The 17,837-nt window shown below is 40.9% G+C and overlaps 1 protein-coding gene across 3 annotated transcripts in view; it reads left to right on the top strand.

Moving 5' to 3' along the window:
- MYBPC1 (myosin binding protein C1) overlaps nucleotides 1-17,837 on the top strand; it is a 113,403-nt gene that overhangs the window by 72,872 nt on the left and 22,694 nt on the right. For all 3 annotated transcript variants that reach the window (XM_050945502.1, XM_050945497.1, XM_050945509.1), the window contains 7 exons: nucleotides 281-414; nucleotides 2,086-2,245; nucleotides 6,327-6,431; nucleotides 7,090-7,278; nucleotides 9,364-9,498; nucleotides 15,292-15,459; nucleotides 16,724-16,812. In XM_050945502.1, the coding sequence (XP_050801459.1) occupies nucleotides 281-414; nucleotides 2,086-2,245; nucleotides 6,327-6,431; nucleotides 7,090-7,278; nucleotides 9,364-9,498; nucleotides 15,292-15,459; nucleotides 16,724-16,812 (980 nt within the window). The remainder of the gene's footprint in view (nucleotides 1-280; nucleotides 415-2,085; nucleotides 2,246-6,326; nucleotides 6,432-7,089; nucleotides 7,279-9,363; nucleotides 9,499-15,291; nucleotides 15,460-16,723; nucleotides 16,813-17,837) is intronic.

The following is a 17,837-nucleotide window of genomic DNA, read 5'->3' as shown; positions in this document are numbered from 1 at the left end:
ATGGCTTTGCTGTGGGCCTTTGGAGAATGTTTGGAGATGGGTGGTGTAAGAAAGGTAATAGGATTGTTATTTCCCTTCCCCATCCCCCAAAAAAAGAGGGGACAGTGCAACTATATTAAAAATATCAGGGAAATACCCAACTTAAAGTGTTTTGGACCACTTTTCTCTGCATTATAATAGGCTTTATATTGCACAACTATGCCCAGGTCATTGTACTAACCCAAATGTGCTTCTCAATGTGGCAGCACTATAATGAATTTGGCAATATATGAATTTTCAGATCCTCCGAGGCTTCACCTGGAAAATCTTGGTGAAAATAACACGGTGACAGTACTGGCAGGAAACAAACTACGATTGGAGATCCCAATCTCTGGAGAGCCGACTCCAAAAGTTATGTGGAGTAAAGGGGATAAGGTATAACAGCTGGTGCTACTATGTGCATCTTTCTGTAGTCTGGTGAAGGGCCTTTTTCACCAAAAATAGTTTTCAGCATGTTGAGTCAATCTGTTTTAATTGTTTTATGGCTCGTACCCTGGCAAAAGATAATGAGGAGACACTTGCTCAACTACATTGTATCTCTATGATTCTGATTCCAAGGATAAGAGTAAGCTTTATATATATTTATGTATTGTTATTTTCCATTTAGTGTTATTTTGAAACAAGGGTTGGATAGCTAAAATCATGCAAATGGAGGAAATGGTCTTGCTGTACATATAATATAAAGGGCAGTGATGACTCAGACACAGTGTAGAGTAGCCTACGCAATCCTCTCCTCTTCTGAAGTACATGTTTCTGTTGGAAGGAAAACCCCAATCTCCGGCCACGTCCAGACTACCCGCCGTATCGGCGGGTTAAAATCGATTGCTCGGGGATCGATATATCGCGTCTAATCTAGACGCGATATATCGATCCCCAAGCGCCCTCATATCGATTCCGGAACTCCATCAACCCCAATGGAGTTCCGGAATCAACAGGGAGAGCTGCGAACATCGATCCCGCGCGGTGTGGACGGGTGAGTTATCCGATCTTAGATATTCAACTTCAGCTACGTTATTCACGTAGCTGAAGTTGCATATCTAAGATCGATTTCCCCCCCGTAGTGTGGACCAGCCCTCCATGCTCATTTGGAGAAGTGAGCCAAACATATTAGACATGCTATTATTGAAATGTAGATTGCTTTTCTGATAGATTCCTGGAAAAGGCTAAAAGGAACCATTATGATTGTCTAGTCTGCATAACACAGGCCTACAAATTACGGCAGTTGAGGAAATTGTTCTTCCTGTAAACTAGCTGAACTGCAGCTACTCAGTACATTTTAAATAGCACTTGAATTGCATTTCTAAAGTGATTTACCTTATTATCCTTCTCTGTTGATGCTTTCAGTTTCTATTCTGTGAAATTTTGATGGTTTTTGATTCACAGATTCAAGCCATCTGCTTCACAGGGATTCACACAGTCTGAAAATTTAAACATAACAGTCAAAACCACCAACGCTCTACCTAGTTTTTACATAATTTATGTAAAACTGCAAATGCTGCAAGGTTTTGACAAAAAGCCATAACTTAGCTCATGGTTGCAAATGTTAATGACCCTCTTAACAAACTATTGGAGTATCAAGTTTGTAGTGAAACAACGAGCCAGGCAAACTCCTTATGGTGACACAATGCAAAACTTCACATAGATCTGTCAGTGACCACATAGTTCCAAGAAGCCAAATTTATCACCTCCATATTTTGAATGCAGCATGCAGAGATAGGGACATATGGTTCTCTTTGACTTCAGTAAGAACCACATGGTCAAATCATTGTCTATTCCTTAGTAAATTTTAATGGTAGTATCAAAGCTAAGAATCTCTGAGAGGACCCAGTCATGACTGACCCATCCCTTATTTGTGTTGTCATTTTATACATAGTAAATGGTTGAAACTTTGAGTTTTAAATGTAAAGCTCAAGATGGTTCCTACAGTTGTTTTGCAGATTTCTTTCCTTCAAGTGTACTGTATTGTTCTTTGGTTTTGATTTTTGTTCATTCTGATTCTCAAGTCAGAAAATGCTACATTTCCCCTGCCCTTACTTTGATTCCTAGTGGATCATGGAGACAGGTGGCAGAATACGGGCAGAAACTTATCCGGATAGCAGCTGTTTGGTAATTGATATAGCCGAGAGGGATGACTCAGGTGTCTACAAAATAATGCTAAAGAATGAGGCTGGAGAAGACTCAGCTAATATCAACATCAAGGTGGTTGGTAAGTCATTCTAATGCACAAGGCCACAGCACTAAACTGGCAGATTTTATCATATCTACTTCACTTTTCAATAAATAGACTCATAGACTCATAGACTTTAGGGTCAGAAGGGACCAATATGATCATTTAGTCTGACCTCCTGCACAAAGCAGGCCACAGAACCCTACCCATCCACTTCTATAACAAATCCCTAACCTAGGTCTGAGTTATTAAAGTCTTCAAATTGTGGTTTGAAGACCTCAAGCTACAGAGAATCCACCAGCAAGTGACCCATGCCCCATGCTGCAGAGGAAGACGAAAAACCTCCAGGGCCTCTGCCAATCTGCCCCGGAGGAAAATTCCTTCTCGACACCAAATATGGCGATCAACTAAACCCTGAGCATGTGGGCAAGACTCACCAGCCAGCACTCAGGAAAGAATTCTCTGCAGTAACTCAGATCCTATCCCATCTAACATCCCATCACAGACCACTGGGCATAATTACCTGCTGATAATCAAAGATCAGTTGCCAAAATTAAGCTATCCCATCATACCATCCCTTCCATAAACTTATAAAGCTTCGTCTTAAAGCCAGATATGTCTTTTGCCCCCACTACTCCCCTTGGAAGGTTGTTCCAGAACTTCACTCCTCTAATGGTTAGAAACCTTCGTCTAATTTCAAGTCTAAACTTCCTAGTGTCCAGTTTATACCCATTTGTTCTTGTGTCTACATTGGTACTAAGCTTAAATAATGCCTCTCCCTCCCTAATATTAATCCCTCTGATATATTTATAAAGAGCAAACATATCCTCCCTCAGCCTTCTTTTGGTTAGGCTAAACAAGCCAAGCTCTTGAGTCTCCTTTCATAAGGCAGGTTTTCCATTCCTCGGATCATCCTAGTAGCCCGTCTCTGAACCTGTTCCAGTTTGAATTCATCCTTCTTAAACATGGGAGACCAGAACTGCACAAAGTATTCCAGATGAGGTCTCACCAGTGCCTTATATAACGGTACTAACACCTCCTTATCTTTGCTGGAAATACCTCGCCTGATGCATCCCAAAACTGCATTAGCTTTTTTAACGGCCATATCACATTGGCAGCTCATAGTCATCCTGTGATCAACCAATACTCCAAGGTCCTTCTCCTCCTCTGTTGCTTCCAACTGATGTGTCCCCAATGTATAACTAAAATTCTTATTATTAATCCCTAAATGCATGACCTTGCACTTTTCTCTATTAAATTTCATCCTGTTACTATTACTCCAGTTTACAAGGTCATCCAGATCTTCCTGTATGATATTCCGGTCCTTCTCTGTGTTAGCAATACCCCAGCTTTGTGTCATCTGCAAACTTTAGTAGCACATTCCCTCTTTTTGTGCCAAGGTCAGTAATAAAAAGGTTAAATAAGATTGGTCCCAAACTGATCCCTGAGGAACTCCACTAGTAACCTCCTTCCAGCCTGACAGTTCACCCTTCAGTATGACCCATTGGAGTCTCCCCTTTAACCAGTTCCTTATCCACCTTTCAATTTTCATATTGATCCCCATCTTTTCCAATTTAACTAATAATTCCCCATGTGGAACCGTGTCAAATGCCTTACTGAAATCGAGGTAAATTAGATCTACTGCATTTCCTTTGTCTAAATAATCTGTCACTTTCTCAAAGAAGGAGATCAGGTTGGTTTGGCACGATCTACCTTTAGTAAAACCATGTTGTAATTTGTCCCAATTACCATTGACCTCAATGTCCTTAACTACTTTCTCCTTCAAAATTTTTTCCAAGACCTTACATACTACAGATGTCAAACTAACAGGCCTATAGTTACTCGGATCACTTTTTTTTCCCTTTCTTAAAGATAGGAACTATGTTAGCAATTCTCCAGTCATATGGTACAACCCCTGAGTTTACCGATTCATTAAAAATTCTTGCTAATGGGCTTGAAATTTCATGTGCCAGTTCCTTTAATATTCTTGGATGAAGATTATCTGGGCCCTCCGATTTTGTCCCATTAAGCTGTTCAAGTTTGGCTTCTACCTCAGATGTGGTAATATCCACCTCCATATCTTCATTCCCATTTGTCATCCTTCCATTATCCCTAAGCTCCTCATTAGCCTTATTAAAGACTGAGGCAAAGTATTTATTCAGATATTGGGCCATGCCTAGGTTATCCTTAACCTCCATTCCATCCTCAGTTTTTAGCGGTCCCACTTCTTCTTTCTTTGTTTTCTTCTTATTTATATGGCTATAGAACCTTTCACTATTGGTTTTAATTCCCTTTGGCTTTTAGCCTTTCTCACTTTATCCCTACATGTTCTGACCTCACTAAGGTAGCTTTCTTTGCTAATCCCACTGTTCTTCCATTCCTTGTAGGCTTTCTGCTTTTTCTTAATCACCTCTCTGAGATGCTTGCTTATCCAGCTTGGTCTATAACTCCTGCCTATGGTTTTTTTCCCCTTTCTTGGGATGCAGGCTTCTGATAGTTTCTGCAGCTGCGACTCAAAGTAATTCCAGGCCTCCTCCGCATTTAGATCCACAACTTCTTCAGTCCAATCCACTTCCCTAACTAATTTCCTTAATTCTTTAAAGTTAGCCCATTTGAAGTAAAAAACACTAGTCCCAGGTCTATTTTTGTTTATCCTTCCATCTAGTTTGAACTGAATTAACTCATGATCACTCGAACCAAGGTTGTCCCTACAACCATTTCTTCTATGAGGTCCTCACTACTCACCAAAACCAAATCTAAAATGGCATCCCCTCTTGTTGGTTCTTCAACTACTTGATGAAGAAATCCATCAGTTATCACATCCAGAAGAATCTGAACCCTATTATTCTTACTAGCACTTGTCCTCCAGTCTATATCTGGGAAGTTAAAGTCTCCCATGATCACACAATTCCCATTAGTGTTTACTTCATTAAAAACATTAAAGAGGTCTCTATCCATATCCAAATCAGATCCCGGTGGTCTGTAGCACACTCCAAGCACTATCTCAGGGGAGGATCTAGTAGCTTTCTTTCCCAGTGTGATTTTTGCCCAGACAGACTCTGTCTTATCCATTCCATCACTTCTTATTTCTTTACAGTTAACCTCATCATTGATATACAATGCTACTCCACCACCTTTGCCTTTATTTCTGGCTTTCCTAAACAGCACATAGCCTTCAATACCTGTACTCCAGTCATAACTACTATTCCATCATGTTTCTGTTATCCCTATAATACTTGTTAAAGAAATCGCCTGCCTAGAATCAGCTTCTTTTTGCAATATGAGTCTTTCATATCTCTTATGGTGCCCTAGAGCTCCTCTGTTTTGTGACCCATCCCAGCTTTTGGCATTCTAGATCCCATCCTTCTAGATGGACCCTTTTTGGAGCCTAAGATGGACTTATCAGCTGTAGGATGAAAGAAGCATCTAAGTACCTTATGTGCAGTGGCTGTCCTCCCTAATGATCTATCTAAGCTGTTTACAGTACTTATGTGGCTCCCATTTCCATAGTATTTTGGCACACACTTCACAATCTTTGTTGTATTTATCTTCACAACTCCCCTGTGAGGCAGATCAGTGCTTTTATCACCATTTGACAGAGGGGGAACTGAGGCACAGAGAAATAAGTGACTAGCCCAAGTTCACTCACAAACCCTGTGGCAGAGGAGGGAATTGAACTGGGGAATTGAACAGGCCATAGCATTGTATCCTACCCACCAGATCATCCCTTTCTCTCTATGCAGAGGTTTGCTCCAAATTAGTTGAAAGGGTTCAAAAAGTGGGAGCTATTTTTGACCTCCTGAGCTAAACATTGAAGCCCACGTTTCTATAGTGTTCAGGACAAGATTTCATCTCCAGCATAGCCTAACATTTTCTTCCCACCTTGTATCTAGTCACAGTAACGATACCTTCTTGACCTCCAGACTTGATTATTGTGACATGTTTATTCTGCCTTTGAAAACTGCTCCTAGTCTTGCTCTCATGATTACACTTTAAGAATTGTTATTTTTATTTTGTTTATTTTACAGCATTCTGTGTCCTCCTTTACTTCATTTTAGAAAAACGTTTTAAAGGTTCATTTTCTTCTAATTAAAAGATATATGTATTGTGTTTGCAACAGATATTCCGGACCCTCCTCTTGCACCAAATGTGACTGAGGTGGGTGAAGACTGGTGTTTTATGAACTGGGAACCTCCAGCCTATGATGGTGGCTCTCCTATCTTAGGTAAGTGCATTTCTTTTTTTTTGGTAATATCATAGTATCATCAAGCGAAGTGAACTCCAAAGAAATGGACCCTAAATTGAAACAACTCAGCCTCTGGTCCTGGAAAGTTCAATTCTTGGAAATCAACAGCAAGAGCATCATATGGCTGTTAACTTCCATAAGAGGTGTTTTCTTAGATATCTGGGTTACAGATCCTTGGAGACATGAAGATTATCCTCACCATCTTGTAATGTTATTAAATTACCACTATTCTGACAGGACTGAGTAGAGTGGGCAATTTGCATATTATCATAAACCACCAAACTCTGAAACTTTGTTCCTTTTGAGAGTTAGCAGACTTAGGGAACAGTTCCATGTCTAGCTGAGCAGCTTCCAATATGCTACAATAAATGGACATCGGGGTGCTCAAAAGCTGGTAGACCTGGGCTCTTAACCACTGTGGGCTAAATACTGTGATATTATAAAATTAAGTTTAAAAATGGTTGCAATTGGAGGAGAAAGCCTAACTTGTACTTTCGGCAAAACCCCAAGGGTCAGAAGGGAACATAGAGTTGTATCCAGAAAGTGGCCAAAAAGATGGCATTCATTTTGGCTTTGTATCTGATTTTACAAATGCTAGTCCCTTATTTCAGGTTACATAATTATGTTTGTTCAATAGGATATTTCATTGAAAGGAAAAAGAAACAAAGCTCCAGGTGGATGAGACTGAATTTTGACCTGTGTAAAGAAACAACATTTGAACCAAAGAAGATGATTGAAGGTGTTGCTTATGAGGTCCGCGTATTTGCGGTTAATGCAGTAGGAATTTCCAAACCAAGTATGCCCTCAAAGGCTTTTGTTCCCTTGGGTGAGTAAACAAGAATATAGACGTATCTTCACGTTTAAAACATTGACTAGTATATAAAATTTTAAAGAGCCGCATCCAACAGTCCTAACTTTCTGCCTGGAATGTCTTCTTTTTATGAAGCAAGGGGATATTTTACGCAGAAGGGCACACAAGTGGCATACAGTGGACAGAATTCACGAGAAAATAGGACAGTGATAGTCTTGGTTCCTCTATGTATTCCTTAGAAAAATCTCTCATTCTGGAAGCAACCAAGCACTGGAAATTAATTTTAAAAATTGGCCAAAAATCAAATGTCAATATTTTCGTGTTGAGTGGCTCAGTGTCATATGCTACAAACTCCATATGGAGATCTGAGTTTCTTTCAAGCTTGCTCCTTTAGTAATAATATTTAGCACTTGCATAGTGCTTTGAAGTTTCAAATAACTGTGCAAGCTGTAAATTATCCTCTCAACACATTTGTAAGTTGACAGGTATCAACTCCATTATACAGATGGCAAAACTGGAGCAAAGTAGTTAAGTTAGCCAAAATCATGGAGTAAGTTAGGTAGCAGAGCTAGGATTAAGACTTAAGGAGGTCCTGGGTTCCAGCCCTATGCTCCATTTACCATGTTAGTGAAAACACATTTCTTTCCCCCAGAACAGCTAATATCGTTTCAACATCTTTTCTTAGCCAGGGTAAATTAACCATATTGTAAATAGTTTTGCATTCCCTACTATTTATTATTTGTAATGTTGTAGCACCTAAGAGCCCTAATCATGGACCAGGACCCTAGTAAACCCCAGCCTGGTTAAACCTGATGGACATTGTCCCAGAAAGCTATGCTGGCACCTTTGTGGAAAGACACATGTTTTTAAATGATTCTAATAAACACAATTTCCCTTTACACACAGTGCTTTATTCTCTAGGTCAGTAGGCAGCAGTGGATTAATGCATGGGCCCTCAGGGTGCATGCCCAGGGGCCCCGGCCAATTTGGGGTCCCTTGCAGAAATGTCAAAACTTGGGTAGAAATGGGAGGGCCAGTGGCACTGGAACTGTGGCCCCTCCCTGCTTCCCCCACTTCCCCCCAAGGCCTCACCTCCCTGGCCAGGCCAGAAGCCAGAACTGGGCCATGAGCCTCAGAACCTCCACCTGCCTAGGGTGGGAGCCAGCGTGGCAAGAGCAGACTCTGTCCATGTCCCTGCCCCCCACCCCCGGGGCACGCTATCCAGGGCAGGTGGAGGGTCCAAGGCTCTGCATAGCAACTGGACTCCCTGGGCAGCTCTTTATAGTGCCAGGTTCCAGCTTCTGGCCTGGTCAGGGCCTCAGGAGGAAGAGGAGGAGCAGGGAATGGGGCCCTGTGGAGGGGGGGGGGCGCTAAGGCCCTCCTCAGCCTTGCACTGGAAGAGGCTGGTGCCACTAGCAGAGTCTGCACTTCTTAGCATGCGAGCTTGTCAACCTATCAGCTCCCCTGCCACGAAATACAGCCCCTGCCAGCACTACTCCGCGCCTGCCCAAGGCCATTACGCCCATGTTAAAAGGTGGGCAAGCATAGCCCTCCCACTTTTAAAAGTGGAAGGCCTTGCCCTCCACCCCGCTCCGGTTCCAGCACCCCTGGGCCCTCAGGGTGTGGTGGGGGAGGGGGACAAATGTTATTTGGGTCCAGGGTCCCAATAAATCTTAATCTGGCTCTGTCAGTACGGGTTTGCTGACTTTTACAGAGGGCACTCATAATCCTAGGGAGCATGGGGAAAGACTGCTGCTGCAGTATGGTCCTCTCCTTTTCTGAGAGTAACAATACTGTGGTCGGAGGATCTTCTCATCTATCCAAATACACATGAGTGCTGCAGAGCCTCATGGATGGAAGTTCTGGGAGCAGTTGCTGGAGGGCCAATATTTTATTTACTGAGCAGGTGTTTCTTAATTTCTAATGGGACAGAATAAAACACACACCTTTCATAAAGGTGAGAAATAAAACCTTAAATTGTCCAGTATCTATGCCCTAGAATCTGTGTTGCCACTTTGGGCAGCAATTAGAAGATTCCCACTTGCTGTATATCATAAGGGCACATTTGAATGCTAATACAGATGTTTTCTTTATTTTTAGCTGTCACCAGTCCACCAACTCTCCTGGCAGTTGATGGAGTAACTGATAGCACCGTTACAATGAAATGGCGGCCACCAGATCACATTGGAGCAGCAGGTTTAGACGGCTATGTTATAGAGTACTGCTTTGAAGGAAGTAAGTGACAGTAACTATGGTATGCTCCTAGTGCTTAAAATAGGTGAGACTTGCTCCACCTTTTCTCCATAAGAGCTGACTTTTGCTTTGAGGTAAAAGTTAACCAGCCAGAATTCTCAAGCTATTGAGTTTCATCCAGGCTCCTTTCTAGCTCCTGCACACCTATCTGTTCCTACATTTGAGCTGGCATTTCAAAACAACATCCAGTTAGTCTAGAGACTTGGTGGCTGTGCACTGTGCTGAGGTGAAAGAGTTCATTGTTCAGGGGCTTCCACAGCTTGCTCCCTGAGGACATGAAATCTGGCCACACCAGAGAGATTAAATATTTGGATGGATGGGGGAAAAGGAAAAGCAGGACAAATGAACCTCCTAATTGGCAGTCGGAGAAAACTGGAGAACCACATTTTTACTTGTTTTGGATTAAAGTCCAGTCACATAGTGGCTTGGAGAGTCTATATCTGGTATCTTAAATCTGTTTGGAATCAATAGTGGCTTCCTTAAGTACCTGTTTCACACACAGAGGACAGACAGCCCTGTGGCTGTGGTATATCATCAAATAGAAGTGATCCAAGCCACAACATTCAGATTTGGATTTTGAATGCTCCTTGCATTTGGGAGTGTTCATGTACAGGATTTTTCATCGGCGATAGAGGCCTATAGGAGGATAGGAGGAGTGTAACGGTGAAACAGGGGAGAGAAAATTAAATGAGCAGAGGAAAATAATGGGAGACAGAGAAATGCAAACAATGTATATCATACAACCAGCAGTTTTACTGTGTAAAGTGATCAAATAGCAAAACTTCAGTGTTTCCCAGTTACATACTTAGCAGAAGCTTTCTTATGAGTGGACATACAAATGGAGTCTGGGGACAGAAACAACAAAGGCTGGTGACATCTGGAATGGGTAAGCAAAACTTGACACAGTGGAATAAGCAAACTCCAGTCATTGTGGGCATCCAAGATGACTATTTCTGAGTCATCCAGGGGAATGGGTCTGCCAGAAAAATGCAAATTTTGATGAACAGTGGTTCAGTTTAGTTCATTTTAACCACTTGTGATGTTATCTATGCTGTTAATCTAAGGACTAGTATAATGATATTACACAAGTCTCTACAAATGAACGCCAGTTTGTGCATTTAAATCAACAGGAGTTTTTCATGAGTACGGTCTATAGGATTCAGCCTGAAGGCAAGAGCTGTACAGGATAGAACATATGACACACATCAGGAAAGTTTTTTGGGATTTAAACACCCCAGTGGAAAAAATAGAGCAGAAAATCAGCCAGATCCTGCATGGTACTGAGTGGCTTTAAATCTCAGTTAAGTCAATGGCAGCAAAGGGCTGTCAACACCTCTGAGGAAGCCCTCAGCACCTTGTAGGAGTGGGCTGAAAATCCGTAAGGAGTGGGAAAGAGAATTGAAGAAGCTCAGAGGCACTGAGCAGTTGACATAAAGGTAAAACACAACTGGAATAGTAGGAAGGGTTTTCCTTCATGTATGGAGGAAGGGAAATGGGAGAAGGTCTGGAAAGAGGAAATATGCGTACTAGATCCAAATGCAGCACATACTTGATACATTCCTATTTTCCTGTGATATTTCAAACGCACAGGCATGGATGTTATTAATAAACTCAGTAGAAAACACTGCACTAAGAAGGCAACTGATGACTTAATGAATCTAAGAGCTGCCATACATTATGCCCTTGTTCCAAACACATAGCTCCCATTGAAGTCAATAGAAGTTTGGGCAAAAAAAGAAAAATCAGGGATATAATATGGCCTTAAAGTCTCAGTACTATGAAGCTCATGGCAGAAGAGCACGACGAATTTTCTCTAATCAGATAAGAGGCTAAATATACTATTTATTTATGATAATATCAGTGATAGTATTGAGAAGGATTTTCCAAATATACATTTAAAGTGGCAGGAGACAAAAGATCCTTGTATACCTGTCGAACAGAGCAAATTCTTTACTTTTTTCTTTCAGATAGGTTTAAAACATAAGAAGATACAACAAAATGACAGTTGAGTCTGTCATTTTGGTGTTACCCACCTCAGATAAAATACAATGATTACAATGTATTTTACATAGATTTCTGTGTGTGTTTTTATATATCTATATATGCCTCACATATATACATATACATTTATATATACACAATCCATATTATTTATGTATATATTTTATCATAACATTTAGGAAGCAAGCTTTATAGAAAATACAAACAAATAGATAATTAACTTACTGTGTATGCCTTTTTCTTTCTTACAATGTGTTCTCTTCAGTCTTTTCCAGTGTCTGTTGTCCCTCGGACTAATCTTTCTATAATGTTTAATAATTCTTTGGAATGTCAGTATCTGTCATTCTTTGTGTTGTCTGATTCCGCCTTTCTTGCCCGCTTCTTTATCCCTTCAGTAGTATGTTGTCTCTTTCTTGCTCTTGAATGTGGGATTATTAGAGTTTTTTTAATCATCAAATTTTTTAGGAAAAATCAGAGAGAAGGAGGAAAATCATAGAAATATACAGATTACAAGTGTTAGATGTCACAGGCATTTGTTTGTACCCTAGAAACCTTTATTTTCCCAGTGTAGGGCCTGATCCTGCAGTTGGATCCACACAGATGGATCCCTGTAGCCATTCAGAGACCCACTGGCTTCAGTGGGTCCCATGCAGCTGTAAGGTTGCATCTACATGTATCTATTGCAGAACTGGAGCATTGGGATGAATATCTAGAACTTGCACTGTGGGGCTTGCACTGTGATAACAGGGAACACATTTGAACACAAGAGATCCTACCCCAGAGCCAGCCTTTAATATCCAGCTTGATTCTCCTTTAAAAAGGGGGCGGAAGATCTTTTTTTTCCTTTTACTCCTGGGCGGTGAGAGAAACCTTATCCACCCTGGAGGAATCAAACCTCAGTAATATAGGGATTGGTCTTGTTCTTTGTGTCATCTCAGGGTTAGTTAATGAGCTTTTGCTGTCTACAAGTGAAATTCATCCCTGTACAAAGGGCCCGCACAGGACCTGTGCAACCACTTAGACCTGGGTCTATTTTGAAAGCTAGCAACTTGGCAGCTTACAAGGTTCTCAATTGAATTGGCTCAGATCCTTGCCATCACATCCATCCACCAGCACGCAACAGTTCCAAAATAATGGATTTTTAAAATTGTGGAAATTACAGAGCCCATGATTTTATGGCCATGACAGCCTTAGGGGTTACTTTAGATTAACTTTTATTCCTGCACTCTGCTATTCTTCTTTCTTCCCCATTAGTTATATTTGTCCTCTCTCAAACCTCTTTTTCATTCCTTCCCTCTATTCTCTTTGTCCTCCCTCACTCAATACTCTTTCTTGCCATTCCCTCCTTTTGTACTGTATTTCCTTCTCCCTTTTTGCTCCATTTCTCTTCTCAAACTCTCCTTTTTTCTCTTTCCTTTCCCCTTTTCATAACTGATCAGTCCAAAAAATAATTTCTTCTGTCCCACCTGCCACCTTTTCCCTGAGCACCATGAATAGTTCAGAAGAGCATCTCTTCTTCCCTATTAGCCATCTCTAGAGCCATAATCACTCTGAATAGTAGCTCCCACCTACCTTCAAAGTTGCAACTGGCCCAAAAAAGAGGTCCTGTTCTGCCAAGCCACATGCAGTCTGAGGGGCAAGATGTTTATCCAGATATGATTAGGCCTTATTTCTGTTCCCACTTGAGCACAAACTGATTACTGTTAGGGACCAAAACTCTTTCTGGAGCCACTAGGGGTTTTGCTGTAGGGATGCTCAAATGGAGTGAGGCAAATGCCCTGATGCTCATGGGTTTAAATAGCCAGATGTATTTCCCAGTTCACTGAGAGATTCAGGCACAAAGCACCCAGGCCAAGGGATAGGGTTGAAGACAGCAAAGCAGTGGTATGAAGAAGAATGGAAACTTGATGCAGAGAGAAGATAGCACAACAAAAACTTTCTTGAGTTATCCTATTTGAGTCAGTTGTGGTTCTTTCTTCTTCAACTTCACTTTGTGGGTGGATCCTTGGCCTTAGTAAACCATGGAGGAAACCAATTATACTACTCTGCTTACCTGGAAGAGTACTACTTATACAAGCTTTATTCTGGTGAATGTCCTTCACCCCAGATGCACTTTGCCTGCAAAGTCCCTGATCACCCTACAGGTTCCTCTGAATCTTCAGGGACCAGTACAGATCTATGCATAATTACTAACAGGGAATGCTAACCACTGACAATACTCTTGTGTGAAAGTGGGTGTCTGATTAATTTTAATGATGGACTCTCACAAGGTATATCGGCAGATCTGTGTGATGAATTGGTGGAAGCAACTTATGACCTGGAAGGTACAGTATTCAATGAAGGTTATAAAACTTTCTTATCCTACCAAGACAGATTTCTGAGAGCCTAACTGACTTTGGGGGCCATAAACTTCCAGAACCTGAGGCTTTTCTTACTCACAGAAAGCTCTAGGAGCATTCAGATGATGGGGAAAGGATCAGGAAACTGAATCCCTGACCTCAAGCCTCTTGTGTTAGTTGGAAGAAATTTTTTTAAATAGAACTGTGTTTAATCTCTTCCTTAGAGTGAGTCCCATCCTTATAAAAATGTACCCCAATATTCTTCAGTAATTCTCCAGTGCACTAAAAATTGTAACAGTGTAACTAGTCTTGAGGGCTAATACCATAGTGGTGTGTTTTTTCTTTATAAGAGAAGTTAAACTCCTGACTTGTTGCTATAGAAATCTGACTCTGAATGCCAAAAAGCTAGGGGTCTTAAAGTGATCCAAATATGGAGGGCAGGAGGGGAGCGATGGGGGAAACTGTCATATGTAACCTGGGCTTTTCTAAAAATATGTAATTTTGCAATGGATCCATGAATTATATGTGACTGTATTACAGCAAGATGAAAAAACAGAGAACGCTGGAATCATTTGAAGAACTCTGATCAGTCTTGTCCTTTTTTCTTAAAGTGACAAGCAGAAAGTCTGTTTTTCATGACAGCCCTATTTGTTAAAATTCTAAAGTAGCTAAATAACAAACACTTCATTAATAAGCATTAGAGCTAACAATATAATGCAGTTAGATCATATGCTTTTGTCCATACTTAGATCTCAGAACACTCTACATTGTAAGTAAATATCATTAGCTCCATCTTACAAATGGGACAACTGAGGTACAGAGAGCTTTGGTGACCTACCTATAGCCAATCAGTGGCAGAGCTGGGGAATAGAACTCAGATTGCTAATCCTAGGCGCTGTCCATGAACCATGATGTCTCCCAAATGAAGCAATAGTCATAGGAAAACTGACACTAAATAAATAGCTAATTTTGTGCTACTATCATCTATACACAACAGGTATGATTTTTAAAAGTGCTCAGTGCTGGTCTAACCGTGCTCCCACTGAAGTCAATGGTAAATTTCTCATTGACTTCAACAGAAGCAGAGTTAGGCCAATGCTGAGTGCTTTTGGAAACCACATTCTATATGCCCTTGTTTTTTATCAAGACTTTTAATGGATTTCTATAATTACATCCTGTAATTACTGTTCACATGTATTTACTTTTTAATATTTTTTAAAGAGACAATGCTGAGTATCCTTAGAAACATTTCCCTACTTATTATCTCTGTATTAATCCAAATCAGTGTCATATAATAGCATTATTAGAGAATAAAATCATTAATCAGCAACAGTTTCTGTGCAGTTGTTCACTATACTGTAAGTTTTCTCCATGGAGAAGTGATTACATATATAATTCTCTAATTTTGCTCCCTCATTTCTTTTTCCTAAACCAGCGGAAGAATGGATAGTGGCTAACCCAGAACTGACAGACAAAACAAGGTACACCATCACTGACCTGCCAACTGGATCCAGAATTTTCGTGAGAGTGAAAGCTGTGAATGCTGCTGGTCCCAGTGAACCTAGATTGCACCCACAACCTATTTTAGTCAAGGAAGTTATAGGTAAGATACACCACTGTTTATCTCTTCTCTCACCAATACACACACACTTTCAGCATTCATGCTTCCTCCTTCTTGTGACTAGCACCTGCAGCTGGAGACTGGAGAAGCACTGCCATACAGTCACATGCTGAAGCCCTGCCAATGCAGTACTGCAAGCTCCAAGCGTTCAAAAATCATGAGCTTGCCTTATAAATCATACATTTTGGGTTGTTTTTGTTTGCCTTCTGGTTAGTTTGGGGTTTTTTGAAGCCTTAGACCTCATGTTTTCAAGCTTCTTTCCACAGCCAAGAAGGCTAGAAGTTTGTTTTTTCTTTTAATGAAAGTTGAGATTCTCATGTACTTACATGACTCCAGGAACTAGGGCTTAAAAAATAATAAACAGCACACCAAATCTGATGAGACTTTTGCAAGAATTGGCAACACTGATGCTAGATAGAACAAGCTGCAGGCACAGTGGTGAAAGTAGGCCACATCTGTCACTTCAATTTGCATTTTCATTGTCTCAAAAAGTGGAAGGAACAGTAACGCAAAAACATATGGTTACACTTACATTCAGTCTCATTCCCTTCTTATGTTGCTGACCAGTGATCACATGGGCAAGATTTGAAATTTGAGAGCTAGTAATATAGCTGAATTTAACCATCAGTTCATACACACATTGTTGTCCACTATTGGATCAGTACAACTGCCCTGGCACCATGTGAAGTTATTTACCCCCCAATATCTTTGTAGCCAGCTGGGACCAAAGGTAGTTAGTTGTATATTGCCTTTGCAATTGTCCAATCCAGGGGGCTGCTGGGGGCTGGTTTGGCCTAGCATAAATGAGAACAATTTAGCATGGGGCCAATATATCAGGCAGGGATCATGAAAGTGTAGCAGCACTCTGAACATTTTAGCAACTCCCATAGCCTTTTCCTATGGTAGGGGAATCCTCAGCTGGCCAGATAGGGCATTTTTAAAGACCTTCTGAGCCACTGGAATAGCACAGAGGGGCTTTAGCATGAGCAGGATCTGGCCCTTCATCCTTTTGTGCAGTTTGATCATTTCATTTTTAATGGTATCCATCACTGACCTACCCATTAGCCTATCAGTGTGCTCAGCACTTTCTAAAAAATAAGGTCTCTTTAAGATGTCTTAAGTTGGGAACCCAAAAATGGAGGCATCCAGTTCACATCTAACTTTGGAGAAATGTAGGCATAGGTTTTAACGTCACTAACGTTGGTGCTCACAAAAACATACTACTTTTTAAAATGTGTTTTTTTAGAACCTCCAAAGATTCGTCTACCAAGACACTTAAAACAAACCTACATTCGAAGGGTTGGAGAAGCTGTGAATCTTGTTATTCCTTTCCAAGTAAGAAATAAAGACACAGTTATTAATGGTTATTTTTCTTATATTGCGATTGTTAGAACTGCATGTTATACAACTGTGGTGGAGCATGAAGTTAATTTAAGCAGAATTAAATCCTGGTCAGTCAGGATACCTGCCAGATGGCTTTTTCTGTGCCTTCTGAAATCAGACTGTGCTAAGCCAAAGCCTGAATTTTGTAATTAGCAAACAGTGCTGATCTGTTGTCTGTTGTTGTCCACAGAATACCCCATAATCTCCAATGGAGACTTGCCACTACACACAAGAGAATCACTAGCACAGCACAGAATGGTTGCAATAGACAATGATTAGATATGGTGTCCAGAGCTGGAATGTGACATTTATTCACTATCTTGCTTTGGGGGTAGTGTGAAGTTTCACCAACCCAGCAGAATCTTTGTGCAATAATGCCTCGTAGAGTACCTGGGAAGCACAGCTGTTGCACCAGCACTTCCAAGGATGCAACATGCGCTTTCTACTCCAGCTGGTTAGCTCTGCTGGCTGGAGGCAGGGCTATAGCCTGACCTCATTGACACCCCCTGCAGAGGCTAGCTGTTCAAGTAATACATGTCTGCAGAGTCCTTGCTCTGCTGAATGCAAGAACCCCTACTGTGTCCATACCTTTTGCCTTCTCCTTCCTTTGTGCACATACACAGATGCCAGGCACAATATGTGCTATAGGAAATGCTGCTCCTGCTAAAATAAAAGTACTACTATGTAGTGTATACACTCAGCCAAAATACTCTGAAAGACCTGAGGTTACCATATTTGGACAGCACTTCTGAAATTCTCGTTTCTAGAAGGGCAAACTCCCAGTAGTGACACTGAATGATCAACAAGTTAGCATCTATTGGCATCGCACTGTGATTCTCTTAGGACATCTGCTTCTGAGAACCTCTAAAAACAAAATAATATTGCACATTATGTGCAGAAAAAAACACGTATATGAACACTTGACCACCTCTGAATTGTCTTGTGTTTAGAATTATCTGCTTTTTATTTAAAGAGTT

Source organism: Gopherus flavomarginatus, chromosome 1 (assembly GCF_025201925.1).
Source record: "Gopherus flavomarginatus isolate rGopFla2 chromosome 1, rGopFla2.mat.asm, whole genome shotgun sequence".
Taxonomy (NCBI): domain Eukaryota; kingdom Metazoa; phylum Chordata; order Testudines; family Testudinidae; genus Gopherus; species Gopherus flavomarginatus.
The sequence above is the reverse complement of the archived record's forward strand: the minus strand, read 5'-3'. Positions and strand labels throughout refer to the sequence as shown.